Genomic DNA, 20,919 nt, shown 5'->3' on the forward strand with positions numbered 1-20,919 from the left:
AAATTATAGGGCACGGACAGAGTAAATAAATACTTTATGAAGATAAAAATACATAGCACATTCGTTTATTTTTTTTCACTCACTCTGATTCAAAATACTTATATTGTTTTAGATTTATTACTGGGTTTACCATGAAAAGTACTTCCACAGTATTTCATTACATGTCGTTGAAATGTCATATTTTCTTAGAAATTGTTGCTGAAAGCTTCAGCTTCTTCATCTTGTAGCTTGTAACCATGTCCTAAACAATGTGTATTTTGATTTTTGAACACGATACACGAGGGAGTGAAAAAGAAAAGTGCCAGCATATCAATTTGGAGGAAGTTTGATGGCTATATTAACATATAGCCTGGACGATAGACAGTTTGTGCTTAGAAAATGATACGATCAAGTAAAATTTTGAAATAAACCTGGGGCACGTTACTTCCCCAATTGGTCCTCCAGTTAGTTCATACAAATTTCTTGAATATGAATTCCATAGCAAAATACACAATTCATTGCGGTATCACCGTATATGAGCTGCTACATATAGCAGATGCCGATTGGGTGTTGGCCGCTACTTGGAACTTTGGAAGACAGCCCTCTTCTGAATAAGTGATGAGATCAAAATGTCATGGCAATACACTCCTCTCTCACATCTGCAAATAGGTCGGAGTTCATGTATCTCTCGCCCCCGCTTGGAAACACGGTGACAATCATCTTCCCCTTGTTTTCCTCTCTTGACGCGACCTAAAGGCACATTAATTTGAAGGTTTGCCGCTAAATTTCAATGGGTGATGAAAATTCATGGAAGAGCCTTTTGTTAGGATATGGTGCAAACCTTTAGGCAAGCTGCCAAGTTTGCTCCAGAAGATATGCCCACAAGAAGGCCTTCTTCCTTGGCCAGCCTCCTTGCATTGACCATCGCCTCCTCAGTGGTCACCGTGACAGCCTCATCGATAACAGAGGTGTCCAGTACTTCAGGTATAAATCCTGGCCCTATTCCCTGGATCTTATGTTTGCCTGGTTCTCCACCTGAAGGATAGCAATACTATCTCAATATGTCATTGCCAATCAATGTGCACATTTGATTGCTATTGTTCATTGTAGAAAACATCGTCCTGTGCTCGTCAGAACAAAACATGCTCCACAATCTAGACATATATATACAGTGTGGGGCATGTAACTCTGTTTCCTCCTAAACAAAACACATTTAGTGATACTCCTCTATGCTTAATAATTGGCATAGTGCATTCAAGTTTAAAGCTGAAAAATTGATGGACAATCAATAAGGGGCAACTATACTGCTAAGTAAAATATTTCTAGGCAAACATTAGCTACTTGATGGAAAGCTTTCTGGGAACACAGAAACACTCATCAATGATAAATTATTCTCTGGCTATCTAACTTCCTATATAGACCATAATCATGAGTTCTAAAGATCATGTTCAACTAACTGGTGTTTCTGAATGGTGTATTACCTGAAACAACTGGACTCTCTGCAGGCTCAACACAGATGATCTTGATACCTGGGTTTTGCATCTTCAGATACTTTCCAACACCAGATACCGTACCTCCTGAGCCAGAACCAGCTACAAATATGTCCACCTTGCCAGCAGTGTCCTTCCAAATCTCAGGTCCTGCATATCAGAAATGTAAATAACATGTAATATATTATAACAGCATGTAGAAACAGAACAGTGGAGCTGTACTAGTTCTAGCAATGCTTTGGTTTCTGAAAGATCAATGACAATTAGGGTCTATAAAAATGGCACAGGCAATCAGGTTATGATATAATGATATTTGCATTATTAATATGTGAGCAGGAAAGAATTGAAGTATGCGCTTAGCACCATCTTGTAAGTTGAAACATAAAAAACAAAGTATCAATTTTCAGAAAAGAAGTAATTAGTATGTATAAGCTAAAAACTCTGAAATAAAAACATCATATCCAGGCTCATTCAATAACCATACCAGTCCATCTAATATGCGCGTCAGGATTTGCTTTGTTAGAGAATTGATCAAGTACATGTACATTGGGCAATTCTTTTTTGAGCTGTTCAACCTTGTCAGTTATGCCCGGAAACCCAAGGGCTGGATCTGCATATTTCATCCAATGGGAGAAGGTCAGCCATACAATTCCACTGAATTTACATTGGCACTGAGAATTTAAACAAAATCCAAAACAAAAAAAAACGGCAAATAAGGTGACGCCAAGGCTTCCAAGAGCTCATCTTACCAGTCAAGTACAACTCAGCACCCATGTATCTCAACAGGATCTGCTTATCAAGTGAATATTGACCCGGCATAACTGCGACGAACCTGTAGCCTTTGCGAAGTGCAATTAGGACAATTCCTAATCCCAAGTTGCCGCTTGTCGGCTCAACCAGTGTTGTGACACCAGGTGAAATCAATCCCCTCTCCTCTGCATCTTCTATCATTCTACAGAAGAGAATAGAAGTGTTAATGTGCAGCCTGTGCTCGTACAATTGTATAGGAACTATAATGGAATAGGTAGTTAGGTGCAGCATGGATCCAGATTCTGGTAGTAAAAATTAGGACCATGAAGTGGGCATGGGATTGCAATGCAAAAGTGCAGGCCAAACATGTCTGAACTTGGGAGACATGTGCAGGGCACACACAAGATTGCCCGCTGACTTGGTGTCCCCTCCTCTCAGTTTGCTCTTTTTCAGCTAAAATTCAAATCAGATGATCCAGAAACAGTAGGGTAACTGAAACTGGTCAGACTTCCATATCCACTCCCTAGCCAGTCGAGTAAAAAAAAAAACGGAGGAAAAGACCAGACCTCAAAGCGCTGCGATCCTTGACGGAGCAGAGGGGCTGGTACGCTTCGACCTTGCCGACGATCCGGGCATCTACCCCGTCCTTGCCGGTGATTCGCTTGAGCTCGATCAGAGGCGTCCATCCGATGAGCTGAAGAAATCGTTGCACATGAACAATCAATCTCTCGGGGCACCTGAATCCGAAAGAGCAGAGAGGAGACGGAAGCGACAGAGAATGAGGAGAAGATAAGGGGCAAGGGGCTTGACCTGTGTGACATCAGAGGCGATGTGTTCGTGCTGCCCTTCGCTGGATGACGAAGACGGGTTCAGCAGGGAGGGAACACCTCTCCTCCCAGCCTCCTCTCCCGCCATGGATGCTGCTTCCACTCTCGTGCTTCTACGACGGGGAGTGGACGTCCTCTTGCGGGCAGTCAGCGAAGACTGAAGACGGCAAGCTGCAGAGGAATACCGTTTTGTAGCTGCACTCGCACTCTGACCATGACTACTTGTACTATTTTTTGTTTCTTTTAGGATACGGTATGATACGGTTCGCCAGTGTCCATGTCATATAATAAATTTGAAAATTATTTTTTGGATTGGAGGTTTGCGATTGGTTGGTAGCGAGTCTCAGCTCGAGATATGTGACATGTTCGGTGACTGTCTGGTTAATTGTTTATCCAGTAAAGCATGTCTAGTTGTGCATAGTCCATTTGGCAACATGTCCAGGGCAATCGTACTTTGATGAGTTCTGACTTCGCTAGAACCAAGGAGAAAGACCTCGGGAGAAGAGATGAAGGGTCAGCCAAGCAAAGCCGTGGAGCAAACTGAAGATGAAATGTTCAGTAGTAGTAACATGCCCGCTTAACTGTGTGCCACATAATCTGCGTCTGCAATACATTGTGCTATCAGCAACACGTGGTCTACTTAAACCTTTTACACCGAAGATAGAACTGTTCTGATAAACTGATGAGATCAAAATGAGATAAAGAAAAGAAAAGGAATCAAAATGTCATGGCAGTGCACTCCTCTCTGACATCTGCAAACAGATCGGAGTTCATGTATCTCTCGCCACCGCTAGGGAACACGGTAACGATCATCTTCCCCTTGTTCTCCTCTCTCGATGCGACCTAAAGACCCATTTGAAGGCTCACCAAATATCAGAAAGTGAAACGACAATGGTAGAGGCAATCAGCATGGATTGTGCGAAGTGTGAACCTTCAAGCAAGCTGCCAAGTTTGCTCCTGAAGAAATGCCCACAAGCAGACCCTCCTCCTTCGCTAGCCTCCTCGCGTTCGCCATCGCCTCCTCAGTGGTCACCGTGACAGTCTCATCGATGACTGAGGTGTCCAGGACATCAGGTAGAAATCCTGGTCCTGCTCCCTGGATTTTGTGCTTGCCAGGTGCACCACCTGAAAAATACCGATATCATGTCAATTTTTTCATTTTCATGCAACAAGCAAATAAATATTTACTACATACTACTATTCTTATAGCTAAGCCACTGCTCATGACTTCCAAAAGTTTAATGTCAAGTGTTAAGTTCCTGCAATGGTGTGTTACCTGAAATGACTGGGCTCTCTGCAGGCTCAACACAAACAATTTTGATGCCTCGGTTTTGCATTTTCAGATACTTCCCGACACCGGATACAGTACCTCCTGTGCCTGAAGCAGCCACAAATATGTCCACTTTGCCGGCTGTGTCCTTCCAAATCTCAGGTCCTGTGTTTGTAAACAATAGGCACTGTATTGTGGTACGATGCAGAGAATATATGGTGGAAATACAAGAGTATTTGTTGTTGTAGCATACAAAGTTCTTGCAGTGTTTATAAAGTTCGATGGTCTCTAAACTATGATGACAATCAGGGTCAATAAATGCATCGGTGCACCCATTATTCAGGTCGTGAAATTCTGGTACAGTTATATTTACATCTGTGTGAAAGTAAAAAATAGCAATGATCAAAATCAAGGAAGTACATATATGATATATCTTAGGAACAACTAATCCACAATAGCTAATTCATATTTATCTAAACAAAGCAGCTAGTAAAAGTATAACATTTGAACAGATCTTATAACCATACCAGTCAATCTAAAGTGTGCTTCAGAATTTGCTTTATTGGTAGCTTGATTGAGAACATGTACATTGGGCAATTCTTTTTGGAGCTGTTCAACCTTGTTGTACATGCCTGGAAAGCCGAGGGTGGGATCTGCATACGCAACCGCAAAGGGAGAAGGTCACCCATACAATTTCTACTGATTAAGGATTGTCTAATCTACATGAAAGAACAAGCAAGGTGATGCTATAACTTGGAACAACTTATCGTACCGGTTAAATAAAGCTCAGCACCCATGTATCTCAAAAGGATCTGTTTATCAAGCGAATATTGAGCCGGCATAACAGCTATAAACCTGTAACCTTTATGAATAGCAATGAGAACCAATCCTAACCCCATGTTACCACTTGTTGGCTCGATTAATGTTGTGACACCAGGTGAAATCAGCCCTTTCTCCTCTGCATCTTCTATCATTCTTCAGAAGAAAACAGGAGAAGTGTCAGCACAGATGTGCATCTTCTGTCATTCTTCAGAAAATAACAGAAGGAATTGTCAGCACATGTGTCTCTTGTGTCATTCTTCAGAAGAAAACAGAAGGAAGTATCAGCACAGAGGTGCATCTTCTTTGTATTCTTCAGAAGAAAACAGAAGGAAGTGTCAGCACAGACGTGCATCTTCTATCATTCTTCAGAAGAAAACAGAAGTATGTGGCAGCATAATTGTACAAATTGGTACAGTTTAGGAACAAATAATAGGTGCACCATAAATCCAGGTGCTACTAGTAGCATCAAGACAATGAAATGACTTGGAATTGCAAGGGAGCAATGCAGACCACACTTGTCTGAACTTGGTACGCATGTTCAGAGGCACAAAGGATTGTTAGTTCACTTTGTATTCTCTGAGTCTGCGATTGTTAAATGAAAACTGTAGAGCAGATGATCCATAAGCTCTCTTTTAACCGAATCTTGTCAGAGTTATATGTAAGCTGAACTAGCTCAATACAACCTCAAAGCACATCGGTCCTTGACGGAGCAGAGTGGCTGGTACGCCTCCATCTTGCCGACGATCCGCGCATCTACTCCATCCTTGCTGGCGATTCGCTTCAGTTCGATCAGCGGCGTCCATCCTATGAGCTGAAGAAAATTGTTGCGCACGAACAATCTCAAACTCTCGTGCCACCAAGAAACCCGTTGCAGCAACAAATAGGAGCAAGGAGAGAGAGAGCCGAAAAGAATTGCCAAATAATTGAAGACGAGAGAAGGTAGGAGAGGAGATCTCACTTGCGTGATGTCAGAGGCAATGTGCTCCTCCCGCCCAGCACCACCATCGCTGGAAGAAGAAGATGGCTTCAGGAGAGAAGGGATCCCCCTCCTCCCTACCTCCTCTCTGTCCATGGATGCTGCTCTACGCTACTGCTTGTTGGCTTCTTCTCAGGGGAGGAGCAGCAACATACGAAGGAGGCTGGCGCGGGGCGAGTGGCCGGGCCGCCGGCGGAGGTCGACGGCGTTTTGGCCAGGAAAGGGCGCGGAATGCACGGGGATGGCCCGACGACGCCGGGTCAACGTGGAGGGGGCAGCGGGATAGGACGCGGCGGCCGGGAGGTCGCCGAGGACGAGGGCAGGCCGCCGGTGGTAGCCTGGTAGGCGGGGGCAAGCGGCGCCACTGCAACACGCGACCGGAGCAGAAACGAGGATGAAGATGAACAGAAGCGCTCTGACGATTGGGATTGGACGCCTGAAAAAGGGGGGAAAAAATAGGCTCCTGTAGGATTTTGTAACAATCATTTAGAATTTTGTTCCGGAGGTTCCACATTTTTATTTTGAGGGCAGTCCGGAAGTTCCACTCGAGCAGCGGCGAGTCGCTAACCGAGCGAAATGAAATGTTCAGGCCCCATTTAGAACACCGGGTGCTGTGTTCATCATGGTGGTTGTACATAGCCCACCTGTTCATTTGTTCAACAGGACGGGAGGTTTGGTAGTACTTTGATGGTTCAGAGTTTTGGTATTTGAGGGAAATTAATACGTATTGTGTCATATTGTTCGAACAATAATGACTGTCCATGGATTTACATTTCTTTGCTGAACGTTCCATGGCAATGTGCAAAATTAGAAAGCAAACAAACACGCCCAACTACAGCAACAGTCAACAAAACTCTAGAGGTCCTAATCAAGAACATATATTGATCTTTCCTGAATCTTGATCCAACAACTTGCATGTTATGTATGCTGAGCCATGCCAGACCAACCCTAGGTGGCACACAAGCGCTGTGATCAGAAGGTCATGGCGATGCATTCCTCTCTTACAGCTGCAAAGAGGTCAGAGTTCATGTATCTTTCGCCACCGCTTGGGAACACGGTGACAATCATCTTCCCTTTTTTCTCTTCTCTTGATGCCACCTAAAATTTTATTTCGAAGAGAAGGTAAGGTAAGCAAAGAAGAGAAAGAAATGGAGGTAGAATCCAGTCAGAAAAATTAGTGTAATGGAGTAGATTCCAGTCAGAAGAATTGGAGTTTGCAACAGCTCAAACCTTCAGGCAAGCTGCCAAATTTGCTCCAGATGATATGCCAGCTAGCAGGCCCTCTTCCCTTGCCAACCTCCTTGCATTCGCCATCGCATCTTCTGCAGTTACCGTAATGATCTCATCAATGAGTGAGGTGTCCAAGTTCTTGGGTACAAATCCTGGCCCAACTCCCTGGATTTTATGCCGAGAAGGCTTGCCACCTATAACAAAATGAGCAAAGCTATTATGAAATCAATTAGCTGATGAAGTATTTTTTTTGTAAATGATGATTAATAATATTTTATTTTATTCCTTGTAGCATTTAATCATTCAGTGGGGTGTTTACATTATTGTATTTTAACCATTTACCTGAGATAACTGGACTCTCAGCAGGCTCAACACAAATGACCTTCACAGCTGGGTTCTTCATCTTCAAATATTTACCAATACCAGAAATAGTACCTCCAGTGCCTGAGCCAGCCACAAATATGTCTACTTTGCCTGCCGTATCCTTCCAAATCTCAGGTCCTAGTTACAAATAGACACAATATTCTCAGAAACATATCTTTTTCTGATATATGATCTGGATCAAAAGATTAATGTAAATCACTATTAATTTTCAGAATAGGTACCAGTCCATGTGAAGTGTGCTTCAGGATTAGCTGCATTTGCAAACTGATCGAGAACATGCACACTGGGTATTTCTTTCTTGAGTTGTTCCACTTTGTCAAGTTGTCCCTGAAAGCCGAGTGAAGGATCTAAAAAAAGCATAGCATATAAACACATTGGTATCGAGACTCTATGGCATGACGAGCTTTGTGGCTGCAAACCCCTACCAGTTAAAACCACCTCTGCTCCCAGATATCGCAACAAGATCTGCTTGTCAAGTGAGTACTCAGCAGGCATGACTGCTAAGAACCTGTAACCTCTGGCCACAGCGATGTACGCCAGACCTATCCCCATATTGCCGCTAGTTGGCTCGACCAGTGTTGTGACGCCAGGTGAGATAAGCCCTTTCTCCTCTGCATCTTCAACCATTCTGCAAAGAATGTGAGGTTAATGATAACTGGGTTGCCTTGTGATCAGAGGCTTAATAACTCGATCGTGCTTCTGCAAATGGCGGAAACTTGGGGTTTTTTTGAAACACAAAAGATAAAAGGTCAACAAATTGGATCCAAATAGGGCTCTGAAGGTGTACAGGTAGCCTCAAGATTGTAGAGTTTTATGACTCGGTACTTCACCTCAGAGCGCTGCGGTCCTTGACAGAGCAAAGAGGTTGGTAGCACTCCAACTTGCCAACAATTCGGGCATTGCCCTCATCCTTCTGGGTGATTCTTTTCACTTCTATCAGTGGTGTCCATCCTACAAGCTGAAAACAAGCAAGCTACTTGTACATGATAGTTCTTTTTCTGAGGGAATTTGTGCATGGTAGTTCTACATGAAAAAGAAATCAAGGAAACCAACTGGAGAGGAAGGGGGAGAAACAAAAACATGTGCCTGGATATGGAAACTAGAGATGACCTCACCTGGGTAATATCAGAGGCGATGTGTTCCTGCTGCAGAGAACCAGCTTCGGTTTCAGGCGGCAATGGTGGTTTCAGCAGGGAAGGGATCCCCCTCCGCCCCTCCTCTTCCTCCATGTTCTCTTCTTGCTCCTTCACAGAACGGTGGAGCAGACGGTTCGATCTGCCTGCACTTCCACTACACACTATACCCTACTTGAATATTACTGCTTTTCACTAAAAAAAGATTGCTTCTTGGCCATCATCCAAATGTAATCTTGTCCCGTGTGTTGCAAGGACAGGAAGCACGTTGCTATCAGTTGCCCTCTCAATAATGACAAAAATTATTCTTCAAAAAAATAATGACAAAAATGCTGCGTTCACGGTCAGTGTGTTTCAGACGGATCTTTCAGATCACGAGGCACACTCACTGATTCCTGCAGCTTCGTCGTTTCCTCCGTGGCTGCAAGGTTTGACTTATTATTCAGTACTCCCTCCGTCTTAATGGCGTTTAGGACAATTTAATTAGATCATTTTGAAACTAATAAGCTTGTTCTAAACATCATATATTTATATTTAAAAACGGAGGGAGTACATTTTTATATATTGGTACTTACCTGTCATATCATACAAAACAGCCCAAGCATATATGAGAGTATTCTGTGATTTTAAGTAGCGTTTGTTTATTGGGAGTAGGTGGAATGAGAGCATTCTGATAAGTGATGAGTCTTGCATGTGAAAGGACAACGTTTGAACTGCATGAAATGCACAGAGCCTTCAGCTCACTCTTCATATTAGCATTAAAAGAACGCCCATAATTTCCCGCAAGAAAAGCAGCACATAAGACAACTGTGTTACTTATATTATGTCGGATCACACAGTATAGCTTTGGAAAGCAACACAGGGGACAACACTGTTCCTTATGTTACCAGATCGATGAAAACTTATTTGCAACTCAGTGCAACGATCATTCATGATTATCTAGCAAAACATTATCGCCTTCAGGAAGCTTGGCTCGCTATCTGATGATGCTAAACACTGCACACTGCATGGAAAAGGTGCGACAGAGTTTCATGCTATAGAAACCTATTCCTCCCCGGCATCGGATCCTGCAGATCGAAAAGGCCAACATTTTTATTATCACCAGATGCATTGAAAAGTCATATCTATACTAGTAAATTGTTCACTTTCAGTTTTTCACTACTATTTTTCTATAAGCATGCAAATTGATGTGATGCTATGATGTTGATAATGAGTCAACCAGAGATTTCAAAAGCTAAGTCGAGAAGGCATGGCAACCTCACTGAGCATGAAGGAATAAGTTTTCAGATGAGATTGCAAATCTCAAGTTTGAGGCACGGACTGCATGATTACCTCACAATTTCGACAAAGAATAAACTCATTTTGCACATCATCATGGTTAAGTACCAGTACAAGGTGATTCAAGCTGCCTAATACATAGACAAGGACACGAGCATAATATTCAAATTCACAGCAATAGAAAGTAGAAATCCATCAGGTGCATTCTAAGCTTTTGACGTAGTATATCATTTAATGTGGATGCGAGTATAACCTAAGCATTCTGAACGACAAAATCATAGAGCTCAAAAAAAAATGCTAACTGGACAGGAAATTTCAAAAGGATAAGTGATAACCAAATCGCAAACTCCTCTACAAGCAGCTTTCTTAGACGTAGCTCCAACAGAAACACCCACAAACTGAATTCTAGGTTCCAGTTGGCATTGGATGATGTGTTGTTAAGTCCCTACTGTATTCAGAGTTCAGACAGAAAACCGTGCATTTAGTACAGTATGTGGGAGATGCCAACATACTACTGCAGCAAAGCACCTTCAAGCTTCAAATGCCTAATTCATGGCAAAGAGCATAACCTATACACTTAGAACAGTGAAATCCCCTACCCAGTTTAGTGATATTTCGACCTACTATAAGCATGGTCAGATGTAGAAAAAAAAAGATACCTGCACTTGAACTACCGAACTAGTATACGCTTCGATGTCAATCAAACAGGCAATTTTACCGGAGCAGTATCAATCTCTGGTAGAAGGAAAAAAAAGATACAATCACATCGCTGCAGCGAGCACTGAGGCACCCACCTGGCTGCTTGGGCGCGACGGGCGGTGCGACCTCCTCCTCGCCGTAGATGTGGCGGAGGCGGGAGACGGAGATGGGGGAGGAGGGCGCGGCGGCGAGGGAGAAGAGCTCCTCCCGCCAGGCCCACATGGCGGTGGACATGGACGCTTTGGCGGCGCGGAGGGAGTTCTTCTCGGCCTCCAGGCCCTCGATCTCGCGCTGCTGCTCCGCGGACCGCCACCCCAGCGCCAGGAACGAGCCCAGCAGCAGCGCGCTGATCACCTTCTCCCGGTGCTCCGTCAGCTTCCCCCTGATCCCGCGCAGCGCCGCCTCCATCTCTCCTCCCTCTCGCCTGCGTCGACTGCCTAGCCAGCGGCGCGTCGGGGCGGCACGACGACACGACCGGCGCGGTTAGTTGGGCCAGATGGGGACTTTCGGACAGCCCACGGTGGACGCTTCGGCTCAGTGAGCCGTGTGCTGGGTCAGCCCAGTTCAAAAGCAAGGCCGGAATTATTTACAGTACTCCAATTATTCACATCACGGCACGCGCAAATACTAGGAGTCACACGTATGGCCGGCAGTTAAATCATCACACAAAGCAAAATATTTTTTAAAATTACAGTTATTGTTTCCTCGTGTAAAAGGAAAAAAAATCATAACCACATACACTCCTAGCTATTGCACGTGAAGCTTTCGGCTCAATCCAGATGGAGTTCATAGGTTCCATCAGTCCATGCAACTTTGGGTAATATTGCCGGTTCACCAAATCATAATCATAGTATGCGCTAACTTTACCCCCATCTCCATCCTCATCACTCCATCCAAACTTTGGCAGGTACACACCCTGTTGCACAAACTGTCCTCCGGTTGTGGGACGATCACAGCGCCCCAATTGTCCACGAACATCGTCGCGTCGTCCAACCTCTCCAACTTCGCCCAAGCCATCTCGCTCCTATCGAGTCTGAGGGTCCCTTTGGTTGGGCGTTCTGTATGATTCGCGTCCAGAACGCGAAAATCCGAACCAAACGGGTTCACGACGCGCAGCGATTTTGGTAACGCAGCCGCGTTTCCCAGTTCACGGAGAGAATCGCCCAATACCCCGATTTCACTGCGTTTCGCATGAAATTACCCGCAATGCCATCGGTTATGTGCGTACCGGTTCGCGTTTTCTTTTCCCCGCGGCCGCGCCGCCCCTGCGCCGCCCCCGGCCGTCCGCGGCCGCCCCGCCCCTGCGCCGCCCCCGTCCGAGGCCGCGCCGCCCCCGGCCGACCCTCGAAACGAGTTCCCCTCGCGGACCTAGTGCTCCCCCACCACCCCTCGCCGCCGGCCGAGCCTCCCATCGCCGGAATTTGAAGCTCCTCCGGCGCGCAGCTGTGCTCAAGGACCACATTGCAAAGATCAAAATCTTTTTAGGGTTCTCGGTGCATAAAGTCAGGGACCTAGTTGTATTTAAAACTGTATAGAGTTGTATAGAACTGCAACCTGTAAATTCGTTTAAAATTCAAATCATAAAAATACAACGTAAAATTTATGGAGTCTCTCTACAAGCTTATTGGCTAGTTTTAAAATAAAATTTGTTCTAAAATAAATAATAGTTTTGCATATGCTACTTAAGTACATATAAACGTTAATACTCAACTCAGGGACATAACAGGGGCATAACAGACATTTGTATCTAGAATCCACAGTCGACAGCTGTTTCGCCAAACAGCTTTCAGCTTTTCCACAGCTGGCAGCTCACAGCTGATTTTCCACAGCTGGCAGCTGAAATCAGATTCTCGTAAATCCACAGCTCAACTAAAAGGACCCTCAACTAAAAGGACCCTGAACATCTCAACCGGCGCGCCGCGCTGGGGCACAAAAACAGCGACCAGCTCCCCTCCGAACTCCGCGATGTGCCCACGGCTGTCCGAGGTCCGAAGATCGTCGTCGTCGTAGATGCACTCCGGCTCATCAAGAACTCTCCACTCCGAATCCGACGGGTCGAAAACTGCCAGGTTGCCACGGCTTCCGATGCAGTAGAACCGGCCGTCGAAGAACGCGGGGTTGCTGTAGGTCAGCTTAAATTTGGTATCAAGACCAAGCTCGAAATCCAGATGGGTCCAGTCGTCGTCCCCGGCTCGCCACACCAGCACCTTGACCTGGCTGCCATGGCGGTGCTTGTAGAACATGAGGACCATGGAGTCCGGGAGCGGCGGGGGCGACGAGAAGGACACGCCGTGGAGGTCGAAGGCCGACTTGGCGAACGGATTGAGGGCGATCACGCTGTCGTCGGTGCCCTCGGTTATGAGGACCCATCCGCACTTGGAGAAGAGCACGATCGAACAGACGGTACTTGTCTCCTGAGTTGGAGCAGATGGTCATGAGCATTGGGTACGATCTGCCATCTTGAATTGGCGCGCTGCTCCCATCCAGCACGAGACTCTGGGCCACGCCGGCAGCGGCTCCGTCAGCGGGGGGAGGGGGATCGTTCACAGGGAGGCGAGGTCGAGCAGGAAGCAGTCCTTGGTCTCCTCGTCGAGCATCAGCGACCAGTCCCCGGAGCAGCGCAGGCACGTCGTCGTCGACCCCTCGACCGCCGGCAGGTCCACGTCGAGAGAGCTCCCGTCGAAAGGGTTGAGGAGCAGCGTGGTTCCGCGGAACCTGATGAGCCATGGTTTCTCACCGAACTCCGCCAGACCGGAGGCGTCGCCCCGACGATGATCCATGCCGGCGTGAGATCGGTAGAGAAGAAGATGGAACAGAGACGGATTAAAACGGACCTGACGCCTTTTGTGTTTGCAAGCAACTCGAAGAGACTCTCTTTATCTTTCCACACTGTTAGAAATAAAGATTTTAATAAAAAAAATAGTTTCCAATAACTTTTCTAAGTGGTTATATAAATATAGTCATCCTTCATTCTATATTTATCGCAGCCAAAGATAGATAATAAAAATAGCTTTCTAGAGTGTACACAATATATAGAAAAACTGTTGGAGAGTAAAAACATATACAAAACGATTTTTATGCAGAAGTCTCTTTAAATGATAATTTAGAGAGTGGAATTTAAAAAGACTTTTAGAGATGCTCTAAGCAGCAAATTGAGAGTATTACATGGATCAAACTTTGTTTTATTCCAAAAACAGAGTTTGCATTTCTTTCTAAAAAACAAAGTCTGCATTGGACGCACCGGCACCGCCGCGGGAGCCGTTGGGACTGTGACTAGGGGTTTGCAGGGCACGGCCGCTGCAGCTTGGACCGAGGCTTGCGCCGGACGTCCAGCGGCGGGAAAGGAGAGTCCGGCGGTGGCGACGCGGCCTCGCCTAGCGTAGTTCGGACTTCCCCCAAGGCACCCCGGATATTTGCAAACAGACCTCTAATTTGATCCAATTATTTTCATAATAATCCCTATAATGTACACAATACTCCCTCAATCGGATCGCGATGCCAAATATTTGCAAAATTAACCCTACTATTTACGAGATACCCCCTAATTGGATAAAGGCCCTTGGAGTGGCCTGGCCTGGCGCCCTGGCTCCATTGCAGTTGCTGCTCCTGCCGGCCGCCGCTACCCTTCCCCTTCCCGCCCTCCGCCCTAGGTGGAAGAAGTGCAGGCAAATATCCCCGCTCTCCACCGCCGCTCCATTTTAGAGAACAAGTGATGGTTTATTTTGCGAATTGAGGGTGAGACGGTGGGTTGTCACCTATGCGGAGATGAGGATGGCGCGGAGCCGCCGCCAACGGTGGAATCGAGTGATTCCGGAGCAACGCCGGCGGTGACAATATCTGGGGACGATGTTTCCCTCGTTGGAGACATCGTTTGGGAGGATCCCTCGGCGGTAGTTCTAGTATCTATCTTTTGGAGCGGTCGTGGATGGGTTAGTTGTGGTGTGCTAGTGGTGGTCGTTGGTAGTGGTCACGAGTCGTTGTTGTTGAGTTTGAGTGGTGTGGTTGTGTTGATGGAGGATCCCTCGGCGGTAGTTCTAGTATCTACCGTTTGGAGCGGTCGTGGATGGGTTAGTTGTAGTGTGCTAGTGGTGGTGGTCGCTGGTCGTTGTTGTTGAGTTTGAGTGGTATGGTCGTGTTGATGCCCCAATCCAGGTTGCAAGTGTTGAGTTTGAGTGGTATGGTTGTGTTGATGCCCCAATTCAGGTTGCAAGTCGGAGCTCCTTAGGTCGCAAGTCGGAGCTGCTTGGAGCTGAGGTTGCAAGTCGGAGCTGCTTAGGTCGCAAGTCGGAGCTACTTGGCTACAATGGGCACTTTAGCCTTGTTTGCTAGTTCTAGGTGTTTAGCCTTGTTTGCTAGTTCTAGTGTTGTAGTTGCTGTATGGTTTTAGAGCCCGATTTACCTATAAATCGGATCAATTCTCTTCTTCTCATAAATATATGCCGAACCACAAGGTTTAGGGTCTTTCAAAAAAAAAAGAATCAGTACAGGTTTGCAGCATATCGCGCATCACTTCAGAATTCGGAATTCTGATCTCGCAGAGTCGAAGGTTACACTTTTATATCATCTAACGAACAAGAATGAAGGCTTAGGCAGAGTGCAAAGATAATTACACAATCATATAATACCATCCGATTGCATACAACCGAAACATAAGACGCTAACAGAGAAGTTTCAAACCATTAACCATCCACCAACACAGCACTAAGGGCTCCAGACAGCAGCCTCGCCACCTAATAACATCTAACCCGCTCACAGAAACAACCGAAAAAGCTCCTGGGCAGTTCAATGGAAAATACTGCATCAACCAAGCACCAATGGAAACACATGGATAATGGGGGCAGTTTACTGCTGCTTGCACTCTGCTGGTTGATCAGCGTTTCCATGCGGCACCTTCTGTGTTACCTGCAACATACCATGTGTTAGACATGTGCATTGAGTGCTACCAGGAAACTAGGAAAAAACAAGTATCAGGAGACGTCGGTTATGTGTGGAATTTCAGAGCTTGTACCTTTTGTTTGCGGCCCGAGCCCGACTGCTCAAACAATTAGAAAGGAAATGTATTAGCAAGGGACCAAGGCTGAATTTCCATATTTTAACAGATTGCTTTCCTGCTAAAAGCCTACCTTCCTTGCTGGTTTGCTTTCTTCTTCCTCATCCTCCTCATCCTCATCCTCTTCCTCCTCTTCATCTTCATCATCATCCTCGTCCTCATCGTCATCCTCATCATCGTCACCCATGTCCTCAAAATCATCAGCTTGCACAGCCTCACCAGTAAACCAAGAAACAGCATGAGGGATGATCTTATCCCTTATGGTGGTCCTGAAAGCCAGTTTCAGTAATACAAGGAAATGAGCCACAAGACACAATACACAGGAATACCATTAGCAGGTGCAATGGATTCAGGGTGCACTTACCCAATGTCATAATCATGCTCCATTTGACCCTGCAGCTCATCAGCCTACAGAGAAAATTGAATCTAGTTATTACAGAGAATAGAAAGTGTGATAACTCAAAAAAGTTAAACGACACGTACAGTTTCTTCATCAATGTCTTCTTCATCATCAGGGACCTGTGGGGGATTGAAAAAGTTGAAGAAACTCTCACACACTTCAGTTTTAGTAATAGGCTTTGCATTCTTTGAACCTTTCTTCGGTTTCTTTTTTAGAATCTTCTGTGTAAGATTTTTCCCAGGATACCACTCAATTTCAGTTCTGCAGTCAATAATGTGTGTTTAATAAGGCAAGCACACACAGGTCGACAACGATAAAGAACAAAGCGATAGAGCACAAGATGAAAAAAAATACAGAACATCTGAGTACCGACCCAATTGCTTTCTCCAGAATCGGATCATCTTCGTCAACCATGTGGTAGGTCTTTGATAGGATGGAGTTCTTGAAGAACGGATTTGTATCAAAGAAGAACTCCAGCTTGAAACCCTTAGGATCCTCAATTCTAGACCACTTGATATCTTTTATATATTTCAATGCAGGTTCATCACGCTCTTGTATCTAAAAAGCAGAAATCAAGTCAACAATACAGCAGCGTATCTAAAAAACACACAGGAAGAAGGAAGGCACAATATTACCTCCTCAGATAAGACTTCATTAGTTTTCATAGCAGTAAGCCAAAAATCTGGAACTCCTTTAGCTGATAAATGGTGCAAATATAAATCAGATATCCAGAATGGGAACTTATGCAGGAGTTAAAGTTCAGTCTCATACCATCTGATTCTTTTCCCTCTTCAGCATTATCGCTGGTCGGTTCATCACTGACGCCATCTACCTCCACTACTCCATTTACAATTTCATACCTCTGAAAGAACGCAAAATAGATAAGTCCAACAATTTGCGCAAACAAGAACACTCTAGATCTTTTAACAAATTATTGTGAAACAATACAGGCATACAAACATAAAGAAAAACTATACCTTTGTGTACAAAGGTTCATACAGCTTCTGGTACTTAGCTTCAAGTGCAGCTCGTTCTTCAAAAAACTTCGCCTCAATCTCATCATGTTGACCCTGTGTCATTAGTGAGGAAAAATTAGTTAACTGCTTCAGCTAGTACCCTGTAATCCAGTTTATTTGGCTGCCCCCATTAATTGATAAAAAAAAGGCAGATAAAAAGTTATTGCAATGAAAAGCTTGCGACTCATCAAGAAAAATGAAAAATGGGAGATTTATAAACTACATTGCTACTTTGAACAAGCTGTTTCTTCAATTATGTAATAGAACTGTCCTAGCAGTCACCATGAATAAAGATGTGAGATAGGACATCACAGAAGACAATGGATGAATCATCACAAATTCAGTGCAAATACTAATCTAAAGGGAAAATGAAAATATGAAGGGAGTGCAGCTTCCTAGGGAGGACAAGTCTGACTATTTCCATTTCCATTATTTGGTACAGCAACTTGATGGAATCTACAACATCACTTATTCATACATATATTTGACAGATCAAAACACAAGGAAAATATGAATGGCCAAAACTATATGTTAGAGAGGTTTCTTATTCAAGTACACAAATTCTGCCAAGAGAGAACACATCTTATCAAAGAAAACATCATGGTAAATCCAAAAGCAAATAGAATATTTCTATAGCAACAAAAACGAAAGAGTGTGAGATGTATTACAGTCAACAGTAGCCACATACACCAGAGACAATTTGGATCTCTCTTAATTGATTCAAATGAAACATTCCACTAAAGAAATCATTTTCTGAGTTCTATACATGGTCAACAAAAGACAAGACTGATCAATCCAACGAATCAACAAATTGTTGTTGCCCTTCATAGCACAGGGACGACACTCTGATTACTCTCAGCTACAATTATAACTAAGGTAATTGACTAAAAATCAGCTGAGCATGTAAACCATTTCATCAACGCATCCTAAAAAGGCAATGCAAAGGAAATAAGCTAAAACTTAAAAATTATAACACTGCATTCCTAGTGACGTCGTGAAAAAGTTGGTACCAGATTTGTATGAAAATAGAGAAAGGGATTAGGGAACAGTCTCAAATTTACCTGGATTTCTCTCAAAAACTCGACGCGCTTCCTAACGTTGGGCGAGAGTGTCTCTAGCACATCGGCGTGCTGACCTGCCAAGCTCTGCAGCTTGTCCTGAAACCAAATCAGATCACAGATGAAGGGAAGGGGATAAAATACATCGGAATAAACGGGATGGAAATTACATAAACCATCACAACCCAAAAGAATCGAGCGGCAATTACATGCGCCCAATCACCCAAATCGACGTACCTTTAAGGCATTGACGAGGCCGGCGCGGTCCTCGGCGCTGAGAGCTGAAGGCAAACCACAAGAGGACACGGATCGATTAGGGGGTAACCCAAGGGCTAGCGGATGCGATTCGGTGTCGGCGGAGCGGAGGTTACCTGCGGCGGCGGCGGGGAGGGCGGCGTTGAGGTCGGAGAGGTCGATGGTATCCTTCTCGCCGCCCATCGCCGGTTCTTCGGTGAGGCTCTGATCGCGCTCGATTCGGACTTTGCCGCCGCGGCGCCGCCGGAGAGAGGGGCGCGGAGCTGGGCGGCGAGAGGAGAGAAGGGATGCAACTAAAACCCTAGTCTCTCGGGTATAAGAAGGGTGAGAGGCTCCTTAAGGAAGAAGCGCGTGTGTTTTGCATTCAGGCCCTTCGATGTGTCTGAAACTACCAATGTCCCCCTCCACATGGAGAGAGAGAGCATTTGGAAATGCCGTGCCGTGCTTTTGGAGGTTTTTTTTTCAAAAATAAAGAAAATATGTTTAACTCTAGATTTCTCTAAAATTGCTCAAACAAAAGATAAAAGTGTGATTGAATTCTCTAGGGTTCCAGATTTATCTTAAAAGTTCTTTTACTCAACACGATATCTCCCACACAACATGTTTAATTACATTCGAAAAATTATCTAAAGCTATGGCAACCATTAATAATCTATCCATTATATGGACATTCGGCTTTCAAAACCACATTCAAGCTATTTCATTTTGTGAATCTTGAGGAGTTACTATATGCCCTGTCGTTAGGTACACACCTCCTTACATTCCTCATTATTGAATAATACTCTTTAATGTACTAGCTCTATGTTATATGCTTCAGGAAGCACCCAAGCGAGGATGACCTGGGAAGCAAAGTGCATGATTAGATGCTACTTATGATTCACAAGCATCCTAAAAAATTCTTTATATTTTTTTCATGCTACATCTATTAGACGAGATGAGTTTTAATGTGCTATAAGAATTACTAGAAACTAAAATATATAAAAAAATCTACTCTGCGCCATCATAATTTTTGCCACATGACAAAATTGCGAATAGTTTTAAGAATGTTGAGTGTTTGGTCCACATTGTCATGTGGATCACAAATCTTGGGGTTTATATCATGTTGGTCAAAATGTTTACTCTAGATTGGCTCAATTTTGTCTTTGGAGAGTTGAATTTTAGACCCGAATGGTGGCATAAATGCAATAGAAATATTTTCATGAGATAGATGCTCAAATTTAATGGTTCTAGGTGACACATATGAATATATAACCCGGAATACCTTAAATATATGCAAATTACTAATTAGCCCTTCTCCAAATCCCTTCCTCTTCCCCTGTTACGCTATGGTGGAACCATTCAACGCCTCTGTCTGAAGGTCTCTTACATCAGCCCACTGCCACCGCCAGCCGAGCGCTGCTATCCGCCCGCCGCGGCCGAACGTGCCTGCAGGTTTCCTCTCCTCCCGCTGGTGAGTATCCCCTTCCTTCCTTGCTGGGATGTCCTGCTTCTGCTCGTTCTATTATGCGGGATCAGCTACGCTCTTAAACCCAAATCTCATTTCCTGGTTCGATTCTTCAGGCATAGTGCTGATTAGGATTTCAGCCGAAATCCAATTCCCAACTTTAGCCCACGCTGCCCAATTTGGCCCCACCGAGGAATCCAATTTGCCCCTAGGCGTAGTGCTAGCTTGGATCTCGAAGTGGAATATGTTTTACCTGTAGTGTTTGCTCGGGTTTGAGTTTTGGGCCTTGGGTTAGGTTTGGCTGCAATAGTCATGAGGCAAACATGCTCATGTACTTGTTTCTTAAATCAGTTGAAACTAGTTTGGCTGTTCAAGTGAAGCTGATTGGTGCCCTGAGGCAGATCATCTTGCACTTTTGTACCCAGAGCCAGAACTGTGTTGTCTCATATTGGTCATTTGGTGGATATGGTTAGGTTGTCTTACCCTGGTCATCTAGAAACAAAACGTTGGGGGAACCTGTGAGCGCTAAGTTGGTTGGCAGCAGTGATGGACGTAGGATTATACAAATAGGTATACATATATTCTTAATTTTATTTTTAAATATATATTATGCTATTATATGATTGTTAAGTAAGTGTAGATTTTATTTTCACGTGATTATATGATTATACAAGCCGCTAGTCTTCTCGTCTCTCTCATCAGCGGCGGTGGTGTCCCCTCCCCTCCTCTCCTCCTCTCAAGATCCGGCGTGCCGGCGTGCCAGCGCCTCCACCCGTATGACGATGACGGTCTGACGCGTGATGAACTGGGCGGGGCCTTCGTCGGCACGAGTTCCCCTCAGCCGGACGACCCTACCAG

At 44.8% G+C, this 20,919-nt stretch overlaps 5 protein-coding genes across 5 annotated transcripts; all 5 read right to left on the minus strand.

The window, feature by feature from the left end:
* Positions 1-364: 364 nt before the first annotated feature.
* On the minus strand, positions 365-3,213 carry LOC112888806 (cysteine synthase-like). Its single transcript, XM_025955141.1, has 7 exons — positions 3,030-3,213; positions 2,786-2,913; positions 2,219-2,421; positions 1,954-2,079; positions 1,461-1,619; positions 821-1,014; positions 365-729 (listed from the first exon to the last, which is right to left on the minus strand). Exons 1-7 carry the CDS (start codon positions 3,132-3,134, stop codon positions 604-606), a joined length of 1,041 nt encoding a protein of 346 aa, XP_025810926.1. The 5' UTR covers positions 3,135-3,213; the 3' UTR covers positions 365-603.
* A 364-nt stretch (positions 3,214-3,577) lies between these two features.
* Positions 3,578-6,561, minus strand: LOC112888805 (cysteine synthase-like). The gene is made up of 7 exons (XM_025955140.1): positions 6,097-6,561; positions 5,822-5,949; positions 5,089-5,291; positions 4,844-4,969; positions 4,323-4,481; positions 3,978-4,171; positions 3,578-3,889 (listed from the first exon to the last, which is right to left on the minus strand). The coding sequence occupies exons 1-7, from the start codon at positions 6,208-6,210 to the stop codon at positions 3,764-3,766; spliced, it is 1,050 nt and encodes a 349-aa protein (XP_025810925.1). The 5' UTR covers positions 6,211-6,561; the 3' UTR covers positions 3,578-3,763.
* A 251-nt stretch (positions 6,562-6,812) lies between these two features.
* On the minus strand, positions 6,813-9,270 carry LOC112890922 (cysteine synthase-like). The gene is made up of 7 exons (XM_025957808.1): positions 8,844-9,270; positions 8,559-8,686; positions 8,154-8,356; positions 7,950-8,075; positions 7,687-7,845; positions 7,345-7,538; positions 6,813-7,212 (listed from the first exon to the last, which is right to left on the minus strand). The coding sequence occupies exons 1-7, from the start codon at positions 8,955-8,957 to the stop codon at positions 7,087-7,089; spliced, it is 1,050 nt and encodes a 349-aa protein (XP_025813593.1). The 5' UTR covers positions 8,958-9,270; the 3' UTR covers positions 6,813-7,086.
* Positions 9,271-9,654: 384 nt separating this feature from the next.
* Positions 9,655-11,336, minus strand: LOC112890923. Its single transcript, XM_025957809.1, has 2 exons — positions 10,934-11,336; positions 9,655-9,928 (listed from the first exon to the last, which is right to left on the minus strand). Exons 1-2 carry the CDS (start codon positions 11,244-11,246, stop codon positions 9,906-9,908), a joined length of 336 nt encoding a protein of 111 aa, XP_025813594.1. The 5' UTR covers positions 11,247-11,336; the 3' UTR covers positions 9,655-9,905.
* A 4,019-nt stretch (positions 11,337-15,355) lies between these two features.
* LOC112890955 (nucleosome assembly protein 1;1) lies at positions 15,356-18,932 on the minus strand. Its single transcript, XM_025957843.1, has 12 exons — positions 18,734-18,932; positions 18,600-18,643; positions 18,366-18,461; positions 17,266-17,358; positions 17,060-17,150; positions 16,924-16,985; positions 16,662-16,846; positions 16,372-16,549; positions 16,253-16,296; positions 15,962-16,157; positions 15,847-15,870; positions 15,356-15,740 (listed from the first exon to the last, which is right to left on the minus strand). Exons 1-12 carry the CDS (start codon positions 18,798-18,800, stop codon positions 15,681-15,683), a joined length of 1,140 nt encoding a protein of 379 aa, XP_025813628.1. The 5' UTR covers positions 18,801-18,932; the 3' UTR covers positions 15,356-15,680.
* Positions 18,933-20,919: the final 1,987 nt, after the last annotated feature.

This window comes from Panicum hallii, chromosome 4 (genome assembly GCF_002211085.1).
Source record: "Panicum hallii strain FIL2 chromosome 4, PHallii_v3.1, whole genome shotgun sequence".
NCBI classification, from domain to species: Eukaryota; Viridiplantae; Streptophyta; class Magnoliopsida; order Poales; family Poaceae; genus Panicum; species Panicum hallii.

Coding starts and splice junctions, on each gene's coding strand:
- LOC112888806 (XM_025955141.1), bottom strand. CDS start 3,134: ATGGCGGGAGAGGAGGCTGGGAGGAGAGGTGTTCCCTCCCTGCTGAAC. Junction 2,914..3,029: donor TCGCCTCTGATGTCACACAG/GTCAAGCCCCTT, acceptor CGATTTCTTCAG/CTCATCGGATGGACGCCTCT. Junction 1,015..1,460: donor AGAGAGTCCAGTTGTTTCAG/GTAATACACCAT, acceptor GCTATCCTTCAG/GTGGAGAACCAGGCAAACAT.
- LOC112890922 (XM_025957808.1), bottom strand. CDS start 8,957: ATGGAGGAAGAGGAGGGGCGGAGGGGGATCCCTTCCCTGCTGAAACCA. Junction 8,357..8,558: donor AAGGACCGCAGCGCTCTGAG/GTGAAGTACCGA, acceptor CATTCTTTGCAG/AATGGTTGAAGATGCAGAGG. Junction 7,539..7,686: donor TGAGAGTCCAGTTATCTCAG/GTAAATGGTTAA, acceptor ATTTTGTTATAG/GTGGCAAGCCTTCTCGGCAT.
- LOC112888805 (XM_025955140.1), bottom strand. CDS start 6,210: ATGGACAGAGAGGAGGTAGGGAGGAGGGGGATCCCTTCTCTCCTGAAG. Junction 4,970..5,088: donor TGCTGAGCTTTATTTAACCG/GTACGATAAGTT, acceptor TTGCGTATGCAG/ATCCCACCCTCGGCTTTCCA. Junction 4,482..4,843: donor AGCACACTTTAGATTGACTG/GTATGGTTATAA, acceptor TTACAAACACAG/GACCTGAGATTTGGAAGGAC.
- LOC112890923 (XM_025957809.1), bottom strand. CDS start 11,246: ATGGAGGCGGCGCTGCGCGGGATCAGGGGGAAGCTGACGGAGCACCGG. Junction 9,929..10,933: donor CGTCGCGCCCAAGCAGCCAG/GTGGGTGCCTCA, acceptor TTCGATCTGCAG/GATCCGATGCCGGGGAGGAA.
- LOC112890955 (XM_025957843.1), bottom strand. CDS start 18,800: ATGGGCGGCGAGAAGGATACCATCGACCTCTCCGACCTCAACGCCGCC. Junction 18,462..18,599: donor GCCTCGTCAATGCCTTAAAG/GTACGTCGATTT, acceptor ATTTGGTTTCAG/GACAAGCTGCAGAGCTTGGC. Junction 15,741..15,846: donor GCTCGGGCCGCAAACAAAAG/GTACAAGCTCTG, acceptor GGTATGTTGCAG/GTAACACAGAAGGTGCCGCA.